Consider the following 24,303-nt stretch of genomic DNA (forward strand, 5'->3'; position numbering starts at 1 on the left):
CCAAAAGAAAAGAAACAGTGATAGGCACTGCCTTTTATCTGACTGCTTAAGGAGAGCATTCACTGGACGCTGACGACGCCTGGGGCTGGTGTGAGCTTTTCACCATGGAACGAACTAGTGACTGAAACGGCTTTCGGGCCCCCACACTCTGCAGAGCCCTGAGTGAACCCAGCCTGTGGGCTTGCCCTTCTGGTGAGATTTCTCCTCCCTTCCAGACACTGGACGTTTTTTTTTTTTAATTTGGTATGTATTAATGTGATTAACGTTCCTTTCCCATAAGCAGCCATTTTGATTGTAATCTCCTTGACTGCACTGGAACATTCGAGGATATTTGTCATGGGTCTATTTTTGTTTTTCTCCTCTGGTCTCTTTCTGCTAAATAGATAATAATATTGGATATTTTTAGAACTTGGTTTAGAGAGAAATGTTTTGTTGTTGCTGGGTTTGCTTTTTTATCATTTGAACGGGTTCCACCTCTTATGGCTTTCCTGCGCATGCGTGCCCTTCGACCTCCATCCCAAAGGAAAGACCAGGGATATTGTTTGGGTTTGTTGGATTGGCTCATCAGGAAGCCTCTTCCTGAAAAGGGGAGGTGTGTTTCAACAAGTCTGGGACATTAAGACTTTAGTGCTATGCCTGAACATCAACCAACATTGCAGATCGGCCATGCAAAGCCTTCATGCCGCACACGTTGAGCGAGGGATGCATTTCTGCTCTTCTCACAGAGCGTAAGTTGACAGCGACTCAGCAAGTCAGGGGTGGCCTATTAGAAAAGGCAGTGGACCCGGTGCAAAGGGAATTGCTTCATGGTGGTCTTTGGACCCAACTTACACTCTGGTGGAAGGAAGGGGTAGGCTCCTGCAGTCAGAGTGTGAGTGGGCATCTGATTGCAGTGGGCACTACTATTAACCATCTTAGTTCTTATGATAATTAATCATACTTAATACCCAGCGGGGCATGGTTTTGGCCTCCCAGCCAATGGGTTCAAATAGTAAAGCCCCTGCGCTAAAGCTCTTCCGAGTTGGAGACTGCCATCTTTTCCTGTCGTGTGTGTGGTAAGTGCTCCCGTGTGCTGCCGCGTCCCCATATCCCACCCCATTTCTGCTTCCCACTCACCTCCACCCCACCACTTACCTCTCTTTGCCTTGTGCCTTGCCGGCGGCAGATACAGTAGTGTTCCCGGCGTGTCTCTGACTCGTGAACGGCCGCCATGGAAAGGTAGAAGGGACTATATGTAGTTCCCCTTCTCCCCAATCGATGGCAACCATCTTTCTTTGTAGTTTTTTCTAAAGTTGAGTAACGGTTTACACGCCGCTTCTCAACTTGAGAAAAATACAACATGCCAGGGTACTAATGGCAATATAACCCGAGCAGTGGTGGGGAGCATTACTGGTCTGGTAATGGCCCCCTTGATCGCGTAATATTGCTTAAATAATACGGCACTGGAGATATGGCCCAAAACAGCCCCACATTCGAATTTGAACTAAATTCACTTATCGATAGCAAGCAGATTCTGCTTTATGTTAGAAGGGCTATCCAGAAACTTAACAGGAAATTTGGCAGTAATGGAGGGGCCAGTGGCAAAAGCTAATCGTTGGAGATCCAAGAGGTTATGAGCAACCCTTTATGGTGGAAGGATTTGGTGGCACGGAAATTGCATTAAGCTTGTTCCCGGGGTGCCTATTTAATGCCTAAAGAGTACCTCATCACTTAATCTGATGACTGGGTCCAGAAACCATTGCATTACTCATTCATTTTCACTCTTGAAATCCGGATTAGGGAACTCATCAGATCATAACTCTATCCAAAAACTCACCTCCCATATCACTATGCTTACTCTGTACTCTACACCAACACACAATTATAGTGCAGCTACACCCCTCGATCAATTTCGGCCCAACTGCTCACATATGAAAATTTCCCCATGAACACTGCATCATTCTTATAAAATGCAGCTACATCCCGTGACAAACCGGCCTAGCTGCACACATAAGTGTCCTACACAGGCCTAATGCAGCCAGAACCCAATCTTGGTCTCCACCCGCCAGACTGCACACTTTCAACTGATATCGATACCACCACACCTAATGCTAGGATACAGCTACCATCAGGCCGTCACATCGGCTGCACACAACTGGTGCAGCCAAGCACCCGATGACACCTTACTCTCTCAACTGACCCGGAATGCGGTCCCCAAGGGCGTGAAACCTACCAGCGCTTTGAGGTCATACCAATGATGTATGGAGCACTATATAAATGGCAAATAACATTATGCCTCTACGCTCTCCTTTGGTGACCCAAATGCATATTTGTACTTTAATCCCACCAACCTCACCATGCACCCTGTACATTATTTTGCGGGCAGGCTGCACAAAATATATATGATGACTGCAATGCCTCTGCCTCATGTTATTGCGAGCTATTTTATTGCAAATATTTTTGATAGTGGCCCTGCCGCCAATGCTCCAGGGTCTTTAATTAACTCCCATTCTGAGAGCTGTTCTAATGGCGTGTAACATGGGCACCAATACATTCACGAATACCGCAGGCACTACGGGGACGCTCATCTCCCGCTCAGGTACAGTACATAAATTGCAGTAATAAGGCAACTGTGGACTCCAGAAACCGCCCCCTTCTAATTAAACCCGTAGCCCCAGCCAGCATTATGTATCTGGGTGGTTACAGGGGAACAGGCAGATACATTTGTAATTCTCTCTCAACCTGTTCCTTCAGTGCCACAGGCTAGACTGGCGGTTGGGCCTCGAATGTTCTGTTTTTAGGAATGCACGCACTTGTGTAACGGTTTCTTCTGCTCTTGTCGTTATTGTCCTTGGCAGGTTCCTGTGCTGCGACCGATGGATTTGATGGTGGAGGCCGCGCCGAGAAGAGTGTTCTCCAATGCGCATACATATCACATTAATTCAATATCCGTCAACAGCGACTATGAGACTTATATGTCGGCCGATGACCTGCGGATAAACCTCTGGAACCTGGAGATAACCAACCGGAGTTTCAGTATCCTTTTATTGGCCGGGAGTTCTCTCGGGTGGACGCCCACTCCTCCTGGTCCCATCTTGGGGTCCAAAGCACTCACCCGGTTCTACTAAGATGCAAAAGTAGACTGGTTTATAGACAGCGGTCAAGTCCTAAAAATTAAAGTGGGGGGACTCAACCATCGCAATGGGATGTGACGTCACCAGTAATTAGCATATCAAAGGTAAATATGCAGATTTCATTAAATTGCCTTTGCACAACCACCCAAATTACACAGAACGAATGGCATTTGCCTTTCATAAAATCAACACACACAAAACCGAGAGAATGTTTTCTTCTAATTGTGTTTTTGCAAACGTCAAAAGGTGTGCATGTTTTAAACTCCAAGAACCAATAGAAATGTTTTCCCTGGAACTTGCAGTACCAAAATTGGACATTTCACCTTTAGTTGTTTGCTATTTTTCATCAAGTTATATGGTGCACTGGTGAAGTATCCGACCTGCAAACACGACGACTGTGGTTCGATCGCTGAGGTTGGCTTTAGTTCAGTAATTCATAGAGGACATTCAATGTGTCTCATTTTAGCTGGGGGGGGGGGGACTAAGTCCACCCTCAGCGTGTACCCTCGACATGAGTACTGTCTATAGACATATCAGAAGGATGCATGGAGGGCCGAAACTAAAAGGTTGGTTGGTCAATGGCAGAGCCAGTCAAGCCCCAGGCTGGGACTGACTGAATGACTGACAGCTCCTTCCCCTCTCATAGACACTGATTGACCAGCTGTGAATCCTCCACATTCCCCAATGGGCCCCTGAGATCTACTGGGAGGTGGAAACGCACAGCAAGGTAAAATGACACAAGGAATCGTGCATTAATTGGAAGCAATTACCATGCTCATTTCTCTTATTGTAAAATGCAAAGGGCGTGAGCTGCAGACTAGTGGGAAAATTGGCAGCGACCAGTTCTTCTTTGAGCCGTCAGATTGCTGGTGCCAAACAGAAGCCTGAGGGAGGCAGCCCAGCCTGGCAGCATGGCAGGCCTCTCTGCTGGGCACCAGCATTGACAAGGTGTTGAAATGTGCCTGCACAGCTTGGGGGTGGGGGCAGTGGGGGGTTGGGGAGGGGAGTGAAAAGAAGTAAGAGGGGGTCTTTCTGGAGATTCAGAAGACAGATGCCATAGAGGGTGCGGGGGAGGGTGAAATCAGAAGGGAGGAAATGTTAATGCTGTGGCATAATTCTCTTTGCAGGCTGTAGACGCGTGCCAAGATGCTACATACAAGGACAGATGGAGCGAAGGCACTACCTGTTAACCCCATACGCGCCAGATACTTTTTAAAAAAAAGCTGTTAAGATATTTCTCGGTGTAGTTGGCATCGCATTGTCTAAACCTGCTGCTGGCGGTGCGAGGATTGCAATTGCAATCTGTCAGCGCTGCTTCCAGCCAAACTGGCAGCCCCGCGCATTCGTCTCGTATTTCTTCTGTCTTGTGTGAAATGATGCTTTTGTTTTCAGAGCATTGTGTCTTTTTATTTGTGGATGTCATCAAAATAGCTTTATGTTTCATCGGTGGGCACCTTCATTTGTTTGTATAAAAGGTTTGTGTTTCTTTCCCACTACCATCTCCCGTTTCATGTTTGGACAACGTGTTCCAATCCGTCTCCATCCACCCCGCCTGGGTCCCATTATACCGGGTCTGACTGGGACAAGAAATAGGCCTGGTCACCCAAAAATAAGTGGCCCACCCCTCGCCTCACGACCCTTGGCCTCTGATGACATCACCGGAAGTGATGTCTTTTGACCCCACTCCAAAGTGACATCCCGGGAAGCGATGAAACACGACCTTTCACCCCTTGACAAAACAGGAAGTGGCATCAAATTGCAATATTCCTAAGTACACTACGAAAAATATGGTTATGATTTCACAAATGTGATCTACAATTCATACAAGAATGGATCACCATATGTATCATTACTATCTGTGTGTATAGATCCACATTGTCAAATTACTGTGAATCCAAGCAGACGTCCAAGGCCCAATGATAATATGTTACTGTATAGCACTTACGCTCTTTCTTTATAGAACAAATATACATACAATATCACCCAACCTGTGTTGGTACTCATTTATCGACCCAAGAAGGATGAAAGGCTTTTTGAAGAAAAAAAAGTGAAAAAATGTTTTTTTTTTCACTTTGTTTTTCTCAAAACCGGCCCAGGTGTGGCCAGAAACTGGCCCCGACTCACCAGGGACGATTTTGGCCCGGCATCGGGCCGAAAGGTCGAGGGGCCAATCCGGCGCTGCCATTATATTATGCTCACCACCCTCTGGCCGGTTTCCTGGGACCTCTACAATAGGTGTTGTTGTTACCCCTTGTGTTATTGCTATTTGGATGGAACAAGGTTTTGACGATCAGGACCTAGCAGGCGGCAGATGTGAGCCCCCACAGATCTCCCTTAAAGTCCCATCATTTCTGCCCCCGCCCCATGTCAGAGCACAACGCCACCACCTTTCCTTGGACATCGTCCATTGGTCCTTCTCTTTGGTTGTCTCCGCCTATGTGCATGTCTTTTTACCCAAGCTGCAATGGTAGAGCAAGACTTCCTTTGTGTTCCGCCATAGAAGTCAACTAATTCTGGTCTGCTGTCGTTCCTTTTATGAACACCAAAACATAACCTCTCCACAGAACAAAGCCTACCCAAAGTACCACAACTGCTTGCCCAATTGAGCACAAGCTCTTGACCAATGAACACAAACTCTTGCCCAACCTCTTGGCCAACAGAAACCAACGTTTTGCCAAATGGATCACAATCTCTTCCCCAATGGAAGACAGCCTCTTGTTCAACAGAACAAAATCCACCCAAAATAACACGACCTCTTTCCCATCAGAACACAAGCTCTTGGTCAAAAGAACATAACCACTCACCCAATGATACACAATCTCTTGCCCAACGAGCATAAACTCTTGCCAAATGGCAAACAACCTCGTGTCCAATGGAACACAACCTCTCACCCAAAGTAAAGCAACCCCATGTTCAAAATAACGCAACCCAACAGAAACCAACTTCTCTCTAAATGGACCATAATCTTTTGACCAACAGAACAGAACAGAACCTCTCCTCCAACCGAACACTACCTCGCACACAACATCACACAACCAGTTGCCCAACAGAGTACACTTTCTTGTCCAGTGGAACACAACCTTTTGCCCAAGAGATCACACCCCTTGCCCCAATGTGGCACGTCCTCTGGCTGAGCAGGGCATTACTGCTTTCCCAACAGAAACCAACTTCTTCGGCAAATGGAGCACAACCTGGTCCGCACAGAACACAACCTGGTCTCGACAGAACACAACCTCGTCCCCGCGGAACATTACTTCATCCCCACGGATCACAACCTCTTGCACAATGGAACACAACTTCTCACCAAATGGGACACTTCTTTACCAACAGAACACGGCTTCTCTCTGACTGGGTGACGCAGGCCTCCACAGGGTTGTGTGGCCATGCTTTCCTCTTCCCCTACTGCTTGCCCTGCCAGTGACACCGGCCGCTGAAACCAAAGACCCTCATAGGAGGTCACTGGTCCTTCTGGATGCCCACATAAACATGTCCCGTGATGCCAGGCCTAATACACATTGCATGAACTTAGATAAGCAAATTCTACTTTCTTCGGCCTGCTTGGCCTGCCAGTGACACCGGCTGGTGAAACCAAGGACCCTCATAGGAGGTCACTGGTCCTTCCGCAGGCCCACATAAACAGGCCCCATGATGCCAGGGCTACTATATCTTGCATGAACTTAGATAAGCACATTGTACTTTCTTTGACCGTGTTGCATACGAGCCCTGGTACCTCCATTAGAATAAACATTTCTAGTTGCTGGTATCTCTCGCTATATCTGCATACCAACTAACAGTGGAATGTAAGCGCTTTAAGCATCGCCGTTTAATGCCATATGGGGGTCCTCTAATTCAAACCCCATAAGTAACCCTTTGTCTGTTACGCTCCCGCTCACTTAAACCAGGAGCTTTCATGTACGTTTCATATTGCCGTGCAATGCCTTTTCCTCTCAAGGGACTCATCACAGTGGGGACATTCATGTAAGGGAATCATGTTTTTAGAGCTTGATGCCAGATGTCTCTCTTCTAAGCACTGTAACAGCTGGTGTTACTATTGAGCAATGCATTGATACTCAATGTATTGACCCTGGAAGGGTGAAGGACTAAGTCAGCCCTGGCAGAATTCACACTTGCAAGCCCTTCATTTGTGAGATAGCCACCTGGATGCTCGCTCACACCCCCCATGACATTCTAGCTTGGCACTTAAATGATGTGCGTTAATATGGCCAACACAATTCTAGACATCAGACGAAACTCCGAAGGAAGACAGTTTGCATTGGTCCTGCCTGGTTCCAAGTCTGTGACTTAAAAAATAAACGCAGGTCTATACAGCAGGTGCTCGGTGCACTGAGCTATCCTTACGGAATACTGCTTTACTCTGTTGATTTGAACATAAGGCGTCTTTATTAAACCATGCCAAAAACAATATGCAGATAAACAAACAGGTGTGTCGCGTCAAACCCAATCCCTGCAGACAAAGGAACGATATGAAAGAGCGCGGTGCAGCGAAGCACACACGGCTTTAGGGCAGGGCCTGGCGGAGAATTGGAAAACTCGTACACAAGCCGTAAAACCAGCCACTGCATTCATTAACGGCACGGCCACCCGCAGGTCATTATTGCTATTTATAAGCTGTAAAAAGAGACAAGCGGTTTTATAAATGCTTTTAGCAGCCCAGAGCCCAGTTGCCGTGGCAACGGTGCTTTCTTGGCAACTATTTCCCTCGGAATTGTGGTCCCAGGGAGCCAGTAGAGTGCAACAATCTAGGCTTCGCCCGATTTTCTTCACAATGAAACCAAAAACAGGGCCTGGCTTTTCTGTGTCTTTCCATCGAATAGGAATAGGTGGCACCCGTAGAGGTCAGTGGCCAAGACAAAGCAGAGGCCCGTCCGTCCTTAAAGACCATGATCTGATGCGCAGCCTGGCCTTTGTTATTCTGCTGCCAGGCCGAGTGACATGTCTCAGCGGATCCATGCGTGCAATGACAGATCACTGGTGCAAATTCCCAGTTGTACGACTCAGCCTTCCAGGGTCACTTTGTCTCTCCCGGGCTCTGAGGGACCCCGTGTGGTCTGCATTACCTTACAGGCCAACTGACCCGTGCAGTGATGGCGTGATGTGCTAGTGGCACCTGGTGCTGGGGCAGCCATTTACTGGTTGGCTACTTGAATTAGGCGGGAGGTTAAGCTTTCTGCGTGGAACGCTAGTAACCGCACTTAACGGTGAGCTCTGGCTCTTACTTTAATAAAAATTGTTTTATTGGGCTCAGAGTCTTTCTCCAATTTTGTGAAGTGCTGTTTATTTAATGTGTATTTATTTTTACATTTGTTAAAAACACAAAACCCAAGGGCATCAAGGCGTGGCCAATAATATTGACAATACACCTTGCATCTGACCTCCCTTGCAAGAGGAACACCAAATTATACCATCACACTTGATGTGGGTGATGGTTTCATTCTTTGGTTTCCTCAGTGATGGCACCATCCTCTGGTTTCCTGCAAACACTCAAGGTTTGACAGGCTGGGGTCCGAGTTACCTTCTTTGGCATCTTGTTGGAAGTTACATCATTCCGGCAATTGGCAATGGTTCCATACCCCTTGATGAATGACCGGTAGTACCCAGTAAGACTTAGGAAGGCTCTCGTCTGTGTGGTGGGTCTATCCCATTCCTTCAAAGCCTGTAATTTAGCTTCCAGAGTTTGTTTCTTACCTGCACCGATCAGGCGGTCTAGGTAAGTCACTGTGCCCTGCGGTATCTGGCACTTTGTGGCGTTGATAGTCAGATCTGCATTGTGCAGCGCCTGAGGCACTTGTTTCTTGTGGGATAAATGATCCCTCGGTGTGGTGTTGTCATCTAAATAGGTGACACTGACGTTTTCCAGACCAGACAAAACCTGGTTAACCATCCTCTGAAAAGTGGCAGGGGCATTTTTCAATCCAAGGGCATCACAGTGAACTGATAATATCCTTCTGGGATTGAATATGCTGACCTCTCTCTCGCTCTGCCTGTCAAGCCAACCTTCCAGTTCCCTGCCGTGAGGTCAAAGGTACTCATGTACAAGCTTATCAATGAGCTCATCTGCCCGAGGAATGGGGTGAGCATCTGTCTTCGTGACAGAATTGAGGCCCCTGTAGTCCACACAAAAGCAGACTTGAGTCTTCCTATGACTGGCCTTTTTCGGGACCAGTACCACTGGGCTAGCCCAAGAGCTGTGGGGGTAGCTCTATTGCTGTTATGGCCAACCTCTTGGAAACTTCCTCCTTGGTGTCCCTCACTTTAACAGACATCCTGTGAATCTTGCTCTTCACCGGCTTACTGTGTCCAGTTTCACATCATGGGTGCACCAATCTGCATGACCTGGAGTCAGCAAAAACAGACCTGCAAACTGTCCCAGTAAACGGCAACAGTGTGTCACTTGCTGTTCTGACAGGTGTGTTGCAAGGTTGACACCTTCAACTGACCAGTCCGTGACTTCAGTGTGGAGGAGGTCTGGGAGACGATCAGTCTCCTCCTCAGTCTCTCCATCTGTCAATAACGCCATGACCAAATCCTCCGGGCTGTAATGAGGTTTTAGCCGGTTGATGTGAAATACCCTGCACATCTGTTTAGGTCCTTTCACTGTTTTTTTCCAGCACACAGTAAGGCCCACTCCACTTGTCCTGAAGGGCACTGGGTTTCACTGGTTCTATAATCCACACCCACTGGCCTGGAGAAGAAACGGTCACTGTGGCCTTCTCGTCGTGGCAGTTCTTCATCAGCTCCTGGATGGCCTTTAGATTCTTTGTTGACTGTTCCATGTATTTTGTCATTCTAGACGGAAGGCCATACTTCACCACATTTCGCGTGGGGGGATGAGGGGTTACCCTCTTATCCCTCTCTTACTAGACTGAGGGGACCTCGTACATGGTGTCCAAACAGAACCTCAAAGGGGCTAAACCTTACTACGTTCTGTGGCACCTTCCTGGAGGTAAACAGAAGGCATGGCAGGGGAATATCCCATTTTCTCCTCCGGTGGTCTTCCAAGCCACCTATCATGCGTTCCAGGGTCTTGTTGAGCTGCTCTGCATGCCAGTTTGTTTGTGGCTGGAATTATGTAGAGAACTGGTAGGTACCTCCATGCTCTTCCCACACTAATATGAAGTTTGTTCCCCTGTCAGAAATGATTTCCTTGGGGAAACCAACGTGGGAGAATATCCCAACCAGAGCCTTCACAACAACAGGAGCTTTGATACTCCCCAGGGGGACAGCCTCAGGGTACCTTGTGGCGTAGTCTATCACCACCAAGATGTATCTGCTCCCTTAGCTGGTTTGGGATTCAAAGCAACCACAATGTCCATGCCTATTCTCTCAAAAGGCTGGAATTAGGGGGACCTTTATGGCACTGCCTGACTTGACAAAAGCCTCTCAACTGGCTTGAAAATGTCCTTTAAGGAAGATCTCGGAAGAGGCTTGTCACAGAACTTCTCCCAGCTTCTTCAATCAGCTTATGTAATCCTTTACATGAGATTTCTCTTAAACTACGCCGTTTTATTTTCGTTGCATTTCGTTTTTGCATTTCGTTTTTAGCACTGTATGAAGGTCTATTGTGTGTAATGTCATGAAACTACAATTGATTATAAATTGAATTTTAACTTGTGTCATCATTAGTTGGGGCCATTAGATAACGTACCTGCCCAAAATTTAGCATTTTATTAACACAGCTAAGATTTTAGCCTGTTTGTTTCCCTGCATGTGCTGCCTGGGCATCTGAACTACACAATCGAGCAGCCTTGTCGTTCTCTGCTGCCTCATTAGTTTAAACCCGGCGCGAAGGCGCCGGCGCGAAGGGGGCAAGCCGGTCTGTGCCGGTCTCGCCGGACTATAAAGTCCATTGATTCTCCTTCATCTTGAGGTCTCTCTTAAACTACGCCGTTTTATTTTCGTTGCATTTCGTTTTTGCATTTCGTTTTTAGCACTGTATGAAGGTCTATTGTGTGTAATGTCATGAAACTACAATTGATTATAAATTGAATTTTAACTTGTGTCATCATTAGTTGGGGCCATTAGATAACGTACCTGCCCAAAATTTAGCATTTTATTAACACAGCTAAGATTTTAGCCTGTTTGTTTCCCTGCATGTGCTGCCTGGGCATCTGAACTACACAATCCAGCAGCCTTGTAGTTCTCTGCTGCCTCATTAGTTTAAACCCGGCGCGAACGCGCCGGCGCGAAGGGGGCAAGCCGGTCTGTGCCGGTCCGTGGCCGGACGGGTCGGAGTTGGTGGAGCCGGGACTCGTCACACCTGTGTCAGTACCCGGGATTTGGGGAGCCTGGGGCTTAGGTAAGTCAAGATCTGCGCCATGTTGACTACAGGAGTAGCGAGAGAAACAGGTCAACATGAGAGGGATGAAGTTTTAATTGATGAGGTGGAGGGAAATTTGGTCACTGGTTCAGTACGGGAGGATACGGGGAAGTTCTCAGACCTTAATATCGGCCTACTTAACACACGATCGTTAACCAAACATGCTACCAATATTGGGGAGTTGATTACTTCCAACAATTTTGACATTCTCTGTTTAACAGAAACCTGGCTCAAGGACCCAGTAGGTCCCACATGTGAACAGGCTGCACCAGATGGCTACAGTATTTACTTTGAAAACAGACAGCAGGGTAGAGGCGGCGGGGTGGCAATTATTGCCAAAAACAGCCTTAAACTTTTTAAGGTCACTCTAGGACTTAGTGGATGCGAAGCTTTGCACTTTAAGTTAATGCTCTCACCCAATAATTGCTTAAATTTAATTGCTATTTACAGACCACCAGCTTTGGTCTCAGACTTTTCTTCGGAACTTTGTTCATATTTAAACACCCTGAGATCTGATAACGTATCTACAGTTATTATGGGTGACGTAAACTTCTGGCGAGGGAATAAGAAGGATAAGGGAGCTATTGCCCTGGAAAAAGCATTGAATAACCTGGATTTTTCTATTCTCAATATGGATCCAACCACCCCTCAGGGAAACCAGTTAGACTGGCTGTGTGGTTATAATGTACTATTACAAAATTGCAGAACCACTCCTTGTATATGGAGTGACCACTACTTAATATCAGCCAATTTAAGATTACCACTCTATGCACATAAACCCAATCCTCATATTAAAATAGTTAAGAGAAACTTCAATAATCTAAATGCGCTACTTCTTAAGACTTGTATGGATAAAATAGCGGACTCATTTCAGGATCAGGACTCATGTACTAACCTTCTAGATAAATATAATAAGCATCTTACAGAGTTAGTGGAATTAGAGGCACCGCTCATCTCAAAATTAGCTAGGAAAAATAACAACAGCCAAAAATGGTTTAGTCCAGAGCTCAACTCTTTGAAGAAAGAAAAACGCACTTTGGAAAGGAAATGGACTAAAGATAAAACCACAGAGAGTAAAAAGAACTGGAAATTGAAGGATAAGGAATATAGAAATAAGATTAAGGTAGCCAAGGCTGATTTTCTCAATAGTGAAATTGAGCAGGCAGAAAATAAGACAAGCAAGCTCTTCGATATTTTGAAGAGCATGGAAAAGCCGGCCTCTCTCACCCCGCCTTTCATGCCCTCCGAGGAGGATTGTAACAAGGTGTCACAGGCCTTTCAAGCAAAAATAGAAAAAGCAAGACAGAACATTATCAAAGCCAGACTTATCGCTAAACAAGACACTGATCCCCCACTAACGGAGACTCTTGTCAGAGGACAGTTCTTCAAATTTAGCTCCATCTCAGAGGCAGAGATGTTAGAGGTGTTGAACAACATGAAACCAACCACTTGTGCAGAAAATATCCTGCCTCCTAGCATCATTCTCCAACATAAAGCTACCTTTGCGCCCATTCTTCAGAGAATAGTAAACGCCTCATTTAAAGAGGGCACAGTGCCGAGAGACATTAACAAAGTTACTATCACCCCTCTTGTCAAAAAAGCAGGTCTGGATCCTAAAGATCCTGCGAATCTTCGCCCAATAACCAACTCAAACTTTGTTCTCAAGCTATTGGACAAGGTTGCTACACAACAACTGCAATAATTCGTTGAAAACGAGGAGATCCTGCATCGGCAACAATCGGGATTTAAAGCCTCCCATAGTACGGGAACAGCCATGCTGGATCTGCAGAACCAGATGCTTAGCTTAATAGATAAAGGCAAGTTAGGAGTGTTAATGCTTTTAGATTTAAGTGCCGCCTTTGACCTGGTGGATCACCACCTTCTCATCAAGGCACTCAGAGAGAATGTGGGATGTTCAGAAGGAGCCATAGATTGGCTTCTGTCCTTCCTTTTGGACCGTCAAGCCAGAGTCCATTGGGGCAGTAGCTTCTCCGATCCCTGTGATATTTTATTTGGAGTCCCACAAGAGGCCAGCCTGTCCCCAATGCTGTTTAACATATACATGCGCACTCTGTGCAGCTTACTGGTGAAGGAGGGGGTGTCGTTTACAAATTATGCAGACGACACCCAACTCATATTGGAACTGGATGGCAGCCATCATGACGCAGACAGTGAAGTAATAGCCAGGGTCTATAAGATAATTAATGCTTGGATGCAGACAAATTGGATGTGTCTGAACGACTCCAAAACTGAGCTTATGCTGTTTGGATCTAGTCTTCAGCTTGCCAACTTGGGGGCAGAGTATAAGTCATTTAAAATCAAGAACGCCACTATCCAGGTAGTCCAGAAAGTGAAGACCCTGGGAATGATGGTTAACGCAGTGGTAGACTCTCATGCTCAGACTAGCTATCTACAAAAAAACACGGCATATTACTTAAGGCTCATGAAAGCCATTAAGCCTTACCTTAATGAGGGCAACATGGCTACCATAGCCAGAGCCATTATATTATCAAGACTTGACTATGGTAATGCCCTGATGCTAGGGGCTTCCTCTAGGGATGTCTCTAGTTGTCAGGTGATTCAGAATAACGCGGTTAGGCTGGTCAAAAATTTGAGGAAAAGAGACCATGTCACTAAAGATAGAATGGCGTTACACTGGCTAAGAGTAGAGGATCGTATACAATTTAAAGCTCTCTGCCTGGTTCATAAATGCCTTTATGGCTCTGCTCCAGAGTATTTAAAAAAGAGGTTAGTGCTTCACACCCCCAGTAGAAGTCTTCGCTCCGGGGGTAAATGCCTGTTGATCGTTCCCAAGTTCAAGCTGAAATCGGGGTTGGGCAGCTCCTTTTTGGTTCAGGCGCCCAGCTTGTGGAATAGTGTTCCGGAAACACTCAGGTCTGAAACAAACCTTCTTGCTTTCAGGAAGGGTTTGAAAACATATCTCTTCAGATGATGAACCGGGATAAGTTGGATCAGGGACATCTTCAGGGTTCAGCTTTGGACTGGCCTCTTTCTGTGTTCTATGTGTGTCTCTGTTCGTTTAAAGCGCCCTGATGCCCTTGGGCTACCGGCGCTATATAAAAATGAAATGAAATGAAATTTAAGGTGGACGGCCCAAAGCTAAGGAATGAGTTGCAGGCAGCTGCTTTGCCTTGGTTGTAGGTTGAACGATCTTCTGGAATTTCCTATCCAGGCAGCTTGCTGCAGAGCATGCTGTGTTCTGTCTGGGTACCAGTTCTGGAGCAGCCGGGGGGTACTCTGACATCTGTAACTCCCCCTGTCCCCTGGGAGTTGTTTAGTGGAGAGATCTTGCTTCCCTCTTTGGATATCCTGGCCTTCCTTCACTGGCAGAAGATGTAAGGCAGACTGTATCTTCAGCCAGGGTCCAAGGTTGAGTTCTCCTTTCTTACTTCTTGTGAAGTCTTCAGATCATCTGCCAAAAGAGGGGCGTGGCCCACTTTTAAAGGCAAATGGTCCACAGCAATTGTTGTAATCTAAGCCTGCCTTATTGAACCAATCCTGGGATCCCTGCCAACAGTCTTCTGCATGTGTGAAGTCATCACCAGAGTGCTTTGCAACAGAAAAGGTAAAGGGGTGTAAACAGGAACAAGGTGCGCCCCAGAACTAATGTGGCAGAACCTGTCTCTTAACAGAAAGAGCTCTGGGCTCATTCCCATGTGCTACTAAGTCTCACTCATCTTCCTGTCTGTTGTGTTCAAAGAGTCTCTCTGATAATTAGTCCTAGACATGACAGTTCACTGCCATAGATACTGAGAGGCGGGAGCTGGCTTCAGGGTGACACACTTACAAATAAAAGGTTGTTGGGTTTCCTGTCTTCTTTGTGGGCCTGTTTGAAATATCCCCTGTGGATATGATTATCGCTGCCACCAGCTGCAGGATCTAACAAAAGAGCAGGGCATTTCCATGTAGCCTTTGTCAGTTAATCAGGCTGACAATGGCAAGGGGGAGGTATTCGTGGGATAACATTGCGCCCTCCTTGGCTGTCATATTCCAACTAAATATGACAGGGGCAAAGGGTGCCTGTAGGCAGTGTCCAACCCAGAATACACAGGTCTATGCTTTTTTCATGGTGTGAGCATAGGGAAATGTGTGTGGATTAGCCACACACATTTTCCTGAGGTTGGTCTACCAGCACTCCATTTAATTAAAAATGTCAAAAGATCCCAATCGAGCGCACGCCCACAATGTGGATGGTTGAATTCCTAACACCTCACATGCATAAAAATGCACTGTTCAAATAAGTATATATGGCTTGTGGTTTACAGACATTTTAAAGTGAAAAATAAACGGAGCCCTGTTTGCATTGCTTGCTCAGAAGGGTTTCCTGCTTCAATTACTATTGCAGATGTGTTTCAAATATAAAAATCTCTATTCATTTTAATGTTTCCAAAATGTTCATGGCATTCATGTAAATTACCAAGAAACCTCATTGGTGCAATCTGTCCCCTCTTCTTTCTAATAGGTAATTTATTTACAGCATGAGGTTGATTTACTCACCAATTGATTTGTTCATAGACTGAGCGAGAGAGGGATTGATGTACAAACCCTAGAGAAAGGGATTTACAAAAAGCAGACCAGATGCAAACAATACCTTCTGCGACCATGCAGAGTGACCCTCATTGTCCTCATTGTGACCCCATGGCTCAGTTCCTCCTGCAGGTTCACCACAGCTGCACTTGAGTTGGTTCCTTGAGATGATTGGGCCTTTCTAAACTTGGGCTGGTGCTTGCCCCTTAGCCCTACCCTCAACACTCTGAGCATCCCCCTCCAGCCCGAAGGGTGGGGGGAGCCCCATAGTAAATGTTATCCATTTCCAGCTCTGACTAGTGTAGACTTCACAGAATCTAGAGTTATGTTCACCATGCACTCCTGTTCTGGGTAATTCATAAAGTTCTGATTATGTTTTAGTAGCAAAATGATGCTTTTAATAAACTTAAGGTGCAGGGGAGATAACAGTCAACCCTGGCATATGGGTTGTGAAATAAATGCAAAACGAAAATGTATGATCATAAATGGTAACCATCAAGACATAATTTATAGAACGCCCATGAGATAGGTGTGTAAATTGAGGCTCTATTGTTTGTTTATTTAGTAAATTAATCTAATACATGAAATGAGTACACCAAGGTGTTGTATACACCCTGATCAATGAGTTTTAAGTATTCTACTTTAAGAAATGTAAATGATTTGGAAACACCACTATAAAATAAGTAATTATATTTTTTTCTGTAAACTTTCTTTAGATGCGATTGAATGAAAAATTGGATATGCCCCTGAAAGAGATGTTTTTCTCAAAACACGTTGGTCCCTTTGAAAAATAAAACTACATTTTAAGTAAAATTATTTTCTATAAATTATGTTTGATGTTTACCATTTATGATCATAAATTGTTTGTTTGAACAAAAAGAACACATACCTAGAGTATGTACAAAAGTTAACCTTAACTGTTTGGCTCATTCATTGACCTTGTGAAAGTGTGCAAGGGACGGGAGTTCCTCTATTTAGGAACTTATTTCGTACAGTAGACTTCACAGCCAAGTCTGCCGGCAACAGATTTTTGGTGCTAAGGGACTTGCGCTAAACACAAAAACAACAGAATTTAAAGGGCAACTACATGTTACAATGTGAATAACGGGGAGGAAGGATAGTTCGGGGGCAATGCGTTGCAACACAGGTTCAAATCCCGAATCCTGCGCTTAGAAACCACTCGCTGGTATTAAGTGCAATATAAATAAACAATAAAATAAAACAAGATAAATGAGACCGGATGCAGCCTTATGGATTTTAGCAAAAGTCTTAAATTATACTCTTCAAGGAACCTTCTATTTTATAACCTCTGCTTCCCATCATAGAGCGAGTGGATGAGCCATTGTGTTCTGAGTGCTCTGTGGACATAAGACTCATTACGATTTTACCAAGCGCCTGGAACCGAGAAAAAATTGGCATGCATGGTTTATGATAACAAATCTTAAAATAACCCAAAAGACCACATAATGGCCCAGCCACCAGTTCTCTGCACACTGCTTTTTAAGCAGATGTAGCGGAAGGAGAGAGTGATTACTTTTACATGGCAGTGAACACAGAACTACGGGCCCTAGGGTCTGACTGGAGCATACAATTGTCTCCGTCACCAATGAAAAAGTGGCCCACAGTTGTAAAATGCAATCCATTCCTTTTGTGACAGACTGTTTGAGTAGTACCCAAGGGGGGAGTTTTTTGATAAAATGTGATGCAAATTGTGCATTTTAAAGAATATTTAATCAACAACACTGGTCAAAACTACTAGCCTCAAAGTGAAGTAACTCAACAATCTTGCCCACATTGGCTCAAAAAGTGGCCCACTTTGTCCAAATAAACCGACCCACATTACCATTTTGTGCTTTTGGTTCGGGCATTGCTCTATTTCCCTATAGGCCAGACCGAGCCTGGCTCCTAGGATCATACACACACCACTATGCAACACTTGGACTTATCTGTGATTGCTGACTAAGCCAGAAGCAGAACCAAGCAAGAGTTCTTCTGGAGTCATGAAAGCAAATGCCTTCCGGGACCCACTGAAAAGACCACACACGCAATAACATGGTTAATCCACCGAAAAGCCATCATGGATGTGACCTATCATTATTCGGCCATGATATTAACCGAAAAACAAACTGCAAGTCTACAAATCATTTTGCTTAGGTCAGCAAGGTCATTAAACTGGTACACACTTCTATAATCTGATCTCTAAGCATACCACCAAAGGATGTCCATCGGCACGTATCCAATGTGACATTTATTGCTAAATGCCCTTATCCATCTTCATAAAGCGCCAAAAGGAAATTAACCACATCTAGCAAAAAAAACAATAAGGGATGCAGGTCTCTCCCCTGGCAACAATCATTCCTTCTTGCCCAAGTCAATCTATAATTGGGTTGCCATTCCCCAGGTGCAAGGACCACTAATGAGATAAAAAAAAAATACCTTTGTCCGCTTTCACGGCATACTTTTCTAGGCCCGTTCGGAGGACTATGAAGATGCTCGCTTATGTTTACCCCCAGGCTATTGATGCCTCTGGACCATCAGGGGGCGCTAGGAGCAGTAACAGTGTGTCCCACATGGTGCACAGAAGGGCTTTCTGCCCTCGCTGCATGCTCTGATTGAAGTGTGACATCCAAAGACTCCCATGTCCATTGCCCAACAGCCGGTGTGCCCAGGCCAGATTGATGAAAGCAATCAGGCGCATTGATCCGTCTCGCTCCGCGTCCCTTTGTGATTGACACCGCCCCCTTTCAACCTTCAAGCCGCCACTGATCCCACTATCGTAATATTTACGGCTGAGCCAGGCAGCTTGCTTCCAAATCTTCAATTTATGCTACACTCAATTGAATAAGACTCCTGAGATCACAGAATGCACCTGCTCGAGAGGGATTTATTTTCCCCCACTCAGCAATTTTCTTTCGCTGAAGATTGACACTATGTCAAATGATTGCTCTGTAGGAAACTGAGTTTGAAAAGGAACCTGACAGCATCGTGCTGACCAGGATCATCTCAAACTATTTCGATGATAAGGCAAGTGACACAAATCTGGTTGCTAGACAAAGGGAATGATCCATATGTGACCTATAGGTCGAAGTTTGGAATCCCAGCAGGGCTGACATATCCTCCCAGTGTTCTCATCAAATAAGAACTATTGAGGTAAGTAATCTTAGTCATGCATAAAATTCCACTACGAAGAAGTAATTTAGTTAGCAGTGGGCCACAAAAAAGAAATTCGCAATACATATTTTGTTAATAAAAATCAGCTTAAAACAGTCGCTCGAAATTGGTTGATCTTTTACCAGCCACAAGTCACTTGTTACATATGTAGTGAAAAAATTGCCACTTTTTTAAAATCAGTTTAAGGAGAGGCTCTTGTAAAACCGGATCCCTGTTCCCTTTGTAGTTTCGCGAGTACACAGAATAATGGCACCAGGAAAGATGACGCTCTGTGCCCTCGGTGCAGCCTGCCAAAGAAGCCTTTGTCATGGAAAACCTCTGATACCTCTCCTAAAGCCTAGTGGGGGAGGATGCAAGAAACAGCCAGATCCCAAAAAAGAAAGAACAAAAAGCAAGGCGGAAGTTTTGTTATGCTACATCGTGTTCCTTAGTTTATTGCATGCTCCGTTCCCTGGAGGCTTTTTGGCGCTATCGGAGTATAACTGGCCCTATTGCAGGCGCAGAGATGCAAGCAGTCTAAGGAAAGCGCCATGTTATTAGCTGCTTTTGGCTAAAGGGAAGGAGAAGAATTTGGCAGGCCTTATGCCATGATCTGCAAGGATTAAGTGCACTGGAACGCCGGCCGGGCTGGGACAGAGTCGAATATCAGGCCGAGGTTGAACTGAAGGATGAACAAAATAAAGTGGGAGTGCGGATTAGAAGAGAAGGACAAGGCTTGGAATTATTAGAGGGGAAATGGAGAGAAAAAAGACAAACAAGGCTTCACAAAGCATGTCATTGTGTTCCTAATGCAAGATTTGCTGTGATGAGCTCAGAGATTGTGAGAAATTCGACCATCCGCATGGGAGAGTGCATTCGCTTGGGCTTTTTTGATTTTTTAATAATGAAAATAAATGATGGGAGACCAACCTCTGAGAAATTTGTGCGGCAATTCCGCACCCATTTTACCTGCTTCCCACACAAAACGCATAGTCACGTGTACTCGGGGAAGACCCAGCCTAAAGGCGCCGTCTTCCCCCGTCATATTCAGCTGGAACACAGGCACATCAAAGCATCTCAAGAAGAGGGAAGGCACACTTTCCTCCAGTCATGGGCAGCCTAATTTAAATATCAAAGGCTCCATTGATCTGCTTTCCCTTTGTCTAATCCGGCTGATGGTAGTGTAAACAAATAAGATAATTGAGGCAAGTCTGAAGGGGCTTTGTTGCATGATAGGCTACAGAAAAGGTGTGGCTAACTCCCCTTTGGTATTTAATGTGTCAACTTGAAGCTAGTTCCCCACTCTCTGTATGAAAGGCAGTGAATAGCCTGTCTAGGTCTAGCAGTTACGGCGGGTGTCCTTTCAGAGGGGGATGTATGTGATTTGGGGGTGACAAGAAGTCTGCTCTCGCCACATACTTCAAGGGAACCCTGCACTTTAATCAAGAGTCACAGAGGGCTCAGTTAACCTGAGAGACAATTTGATCTACAACACACAGGAAGATGGTTGGGACTTAGGTATATGTTGTCACCCCTTGTCTCTCCTGTTGCATAGCACTCTGGTCCCGACCTCATGCATAACAGAAGATTGTTGGTGGGGACCCAGGAATGGTTCATTAAGGTGGGCTCAGCCTGCACCAATCACTGGTGCCCAATGGCTTTAAGAGAAGGCTAAGAGAAGGCTAAACCCCTCACTTGTCAGATCATCAGACGACTTTGAAAGAAGCAAGAAGGACTCATTTGGACCCGGACTGAAGGTACAGTATGCCTTTCATCTTCCGCCAGTGAAAGAAGCCCAGGAGTTCCAAGAGGTAAGGAAGATCCCTCCTCTAAACATCTCCCAGGAAACAAAGGGTAATACCGGACTCAGAGGACCCATCCAGCAGCTCCAAAACCAGTACCCAGCCAGCACCCAGCATGCCCTGCTAGGTTCTGCCAGCAAGCTTCCTAGGTGGAAAGTTCTGGAGAGTCTCTGGACAAAGGACGAGGCCGTTGCCTGCAATCATTTAGCTGAGCTTTGGGGTGTCCGCCTTGAAAGGATATGAGGCCTGCGAAGAAGCTAGGACGAGTGCCACACAAGCATCGTCCAGTGTCCATCTTTTAAGGACATTTTCGAAACAGCTGAGTCCTCGAACCGCATCCGGCTGCACTGCTGACTGTTGTCACGCCACAGTCCCCAGAGCAGTCCAGGCCGCCTTAACCAGCATTCCAGATCCACCAACCAGCACATAGATGATGATTCTTGGCCCCCAGATGCCATGCCGGACAGCCCGCAGACTTCTGTGCAGCCTCGCTTGTCGAACTGCCTGCCACCTAGTACCCGCAGCTGTCTCTCGCCCCTAACTCTTTCTCAAGGGCTATGAAGTGCTCTGGAAATGCCTGACACTGTCGAGCACCAAGAACTTCTTCAGCGCCTAGTACATTGTGTTTCTGCCCCTCTGGTCTTTCTCCGAAAGGTCCCTACAGACAGTTACGATCCCTTGGTGCTGGAACCGAATAACCTTGAACAGTAAGACTGATTACTTTACCAGTATCCAGAGTGCATTCCTTTCCTTCGTGAAACTGCCTGTCCTCTGTGTTCCTTTACAGGGTGGTCATATTTGTAGTGTGCTAGAACTGTCTTTTGTAGTAATAATAAAGTACATATGTGTATCCCAGAAAATCGATAGGGTTAGTCATTTAATTGGCTAAACAGCATCATATTCTCAGCCATGACGTCATCAGCTCTTGCACGGTCTCAGTCAGTCTACTTGCTCCATCGGCTACAAACGTATCTCTTCATTGACGTCATCAGGATCGGGTCTAAATGGCTGTCTTAGTGAATAACATTTCTCACACCTGCGGTACATTGTAGATGGGGAGGAGGGGGCCAGAAATGATGTGTGCACCTTTCATTTCTGTGACGTGGAGACGAGGGGGGGTCCGGTGCAAAGAGGGCCACATACATATTTCCCTCTTCAATGGCATTGTGCAGAATGGTTTTACCACCCTAGATCAGCAGAATTATAATCTGGGGGAACCCATCAGGTTACTGTATGTGGTAAATATACTTATCACATGCAGGATTCCTGGTGCATTTACAGTCAACCCCATAATGACCAGCTAGGTATGGACTACCATGGTACAGCAGGCATACTTGCCCAGGAGTTACTTACCCAGAAAGTCCCTTGGTCTGTTTTAATGTTTTCTTTTTAAGAAGAATAGGTGATGGACTGCCTGTCTATGAGCTCCTACTATAAAGAGAGCCCTCTAAGCTTGCAATTTGCTGAAGTAGCATGGTCTCCTCTTCCGGGACTGTATCACCAGCTCCCTGAGTGGAGACCAGCACATCCCTCTCCCCTTTGGATAAGCCTTTAAAGACATAACAGTGACTGAATACTTACTGAGACTACAGAGCCCATCCTAGTTACTGGTGGAGGCATCGTTCATAGGCAATGAGCCTTCCCAATTAGGAAGCACTTTGTTGACTTACATGGGCAAGAAGGGTGGTCCCCAGGCACCCTCATTGAAGTGTTGTCTGTTAGAAGCCACTTCAAGCTTGGTGAACCTGCAATGTATTCTCCTCTGTGCAGAGACCTGGCATGGTCCTGGTGTCATTGTAGTGTCTGGGGGATCTTCATTACTCTAGCCCTTGCCTAGTAGACACTAACAACTTCCCAGATGGTCCATGATGATCTATTTACAACTACTATTGTTTGAGCAGATTGCAGGAGCAAAATAATGTTGATTTTGCATTTTAAACCACTTTTTGATATTTTGTAAGACGAATTAAGCTTAACTATTTGTATGTCTTTTGATTATCCGTAGTTTTGCTAACATTTTATGTCATAATTGTCTGATTAAATGGGCCCATATATTTCGGTAATAACCTGCTAAGACGCTATTTATTTATTGAGATTGCACTTATGTACTATTATGTAATGGTTGGCCATATGGCTTCTACAGAGTACAGCCTGAGAGTACAGCCTTGTTACCAAATTGTGAACCTTTCTCATAAAACCCTTCTTTGGCATTACATTTACAGTTGTATATGCTGGGGCACAAGGGAGCTTATGGAGTATCACCTCTTTACCATCATTGCCCAAAACACATTCAGCCTCTCATACACTGGGTGCTCCCTTCAGGATAACAATCCCCAAAGATCTGAGCTGAGCCCACACAATCAGATCAGCACTCAGCAGCCGTGTACCTCCTACCTGCACCCATGCACAACACAGGTTTCACATCTGCCTTTCCCGCTATCCCACTAACTAACTCCCTCTTTTCTTTATGGAGCCACCTAAAAGGCCACGTACAAATACCGAAAGGATGCTATTCAAGACCACTTTACTTACTTACAGGTCAACTCCCAGTCTCCCAGTCTGACAGTCATTCTCTTGCCTACTAATTCTATGTGTCAGTCTTTCTGTATCCACTCCATATTGCACCTTGAGTAAAGAGTAGATTTGAGTTTGGGCCCAGAAGCTCTGCCATGCAATACCTGAACCCCCCTGGAACTTTTGTTTATTACCTGCTTTAGTCCAATAAAATGTATTATCCCTTCCAAAGAATGTATTTTTTTACTCCGGGCAAAAATGGGATGGAAACCTTTCAGAAAGCTACCGCGAAGCAATGCACTATGGACACAATGCTATGTTGAACCCTTGACTTAAACTGTGCCAGACATTGTGGACATTAAGCCTGCCAACATGGAAGAGTTGACCGAAGTGATCACTGCAGCCGAGTTCCACCCGCACCATTGCAACACCTTTGCGTACAGCAGCAGCAAGGGGACAATACGGCTCTGCGACATGCGATCCTCCGCCCTCTGCGACAGACACTCCAAATGTGAGTACCCAATAAAACGTATCTTTACATACGAAATGCATCATGTGTTTTGGCTGGTGGTTTTGGAGCTACGTCTAACGGTTTGCGCGTGACAGTACGCAGTTTTTTTCTGCGCCTTTGCACTGCGTGCTCTGTGTAGCACCGCCTCACAAGATATCGGCAGCCGAAGCCTCCAGGAGAGTGAGGGGTGGGGCTCTTGTCCCTTGTGCTTTTTACATTTGTGGGTCTCCAGGTTCATGAGAAACACCACATCCCTGCCTGGTGTAGGTAGGTGGACATCAGTGATGCAGTCAGGGCAGTTTCTAGCCAACTTGGTGCCCAGGGCGA

At 45.7% G+C, this 24,303-nt stretch overlaps 1 protein-coding gene across 3 annotated transcripts in view; it reads left to right on the forward strand.

Annotated features, from left to right (window-relative positions):
* The window catches only part of PPP2R2B (protein phosphatase 2 regulatory subunit Bbeta), a 1,057,189-nt gene that overhangs the window by 1,001,099 nt on the left and 31,787 nt on the right, over positions 1–24,303 (forward strand). For all 3 annotated transcript variants that reach the window (XM_069652436.1, XM_069652437.1, XM_069652438.1), the window contains exons 5-6: positions 2,838–3,015; positions 23,812–23,976. In XM_069652436.1, coding sequence (XP_069508537.1) covers positions 2,838–3,015; positions 23,812–23,976 — 343 coding nt within the window. The remainder of the gene's footprint in view (positions 1–2,837; positions 3,016–23,811; positions 23,977–24,303) is intronic.

This window comes from Ambystoma mexicanum, chromosome 3p (assembly GCF_040938575.1).
Source record: "Ambystoma mexicanum isolate Mex_15411 chromosome 3p, UKY_AmexF1_1, whole genome shotgun sequence".
Taxonomy (NCBI): domain Eukaryota; kingdom Metazoa; phylum Chordata; class Amphibia; order Caudata; family Ambystomatidae; genus Ambystoma; species Ambystoma mexicanum.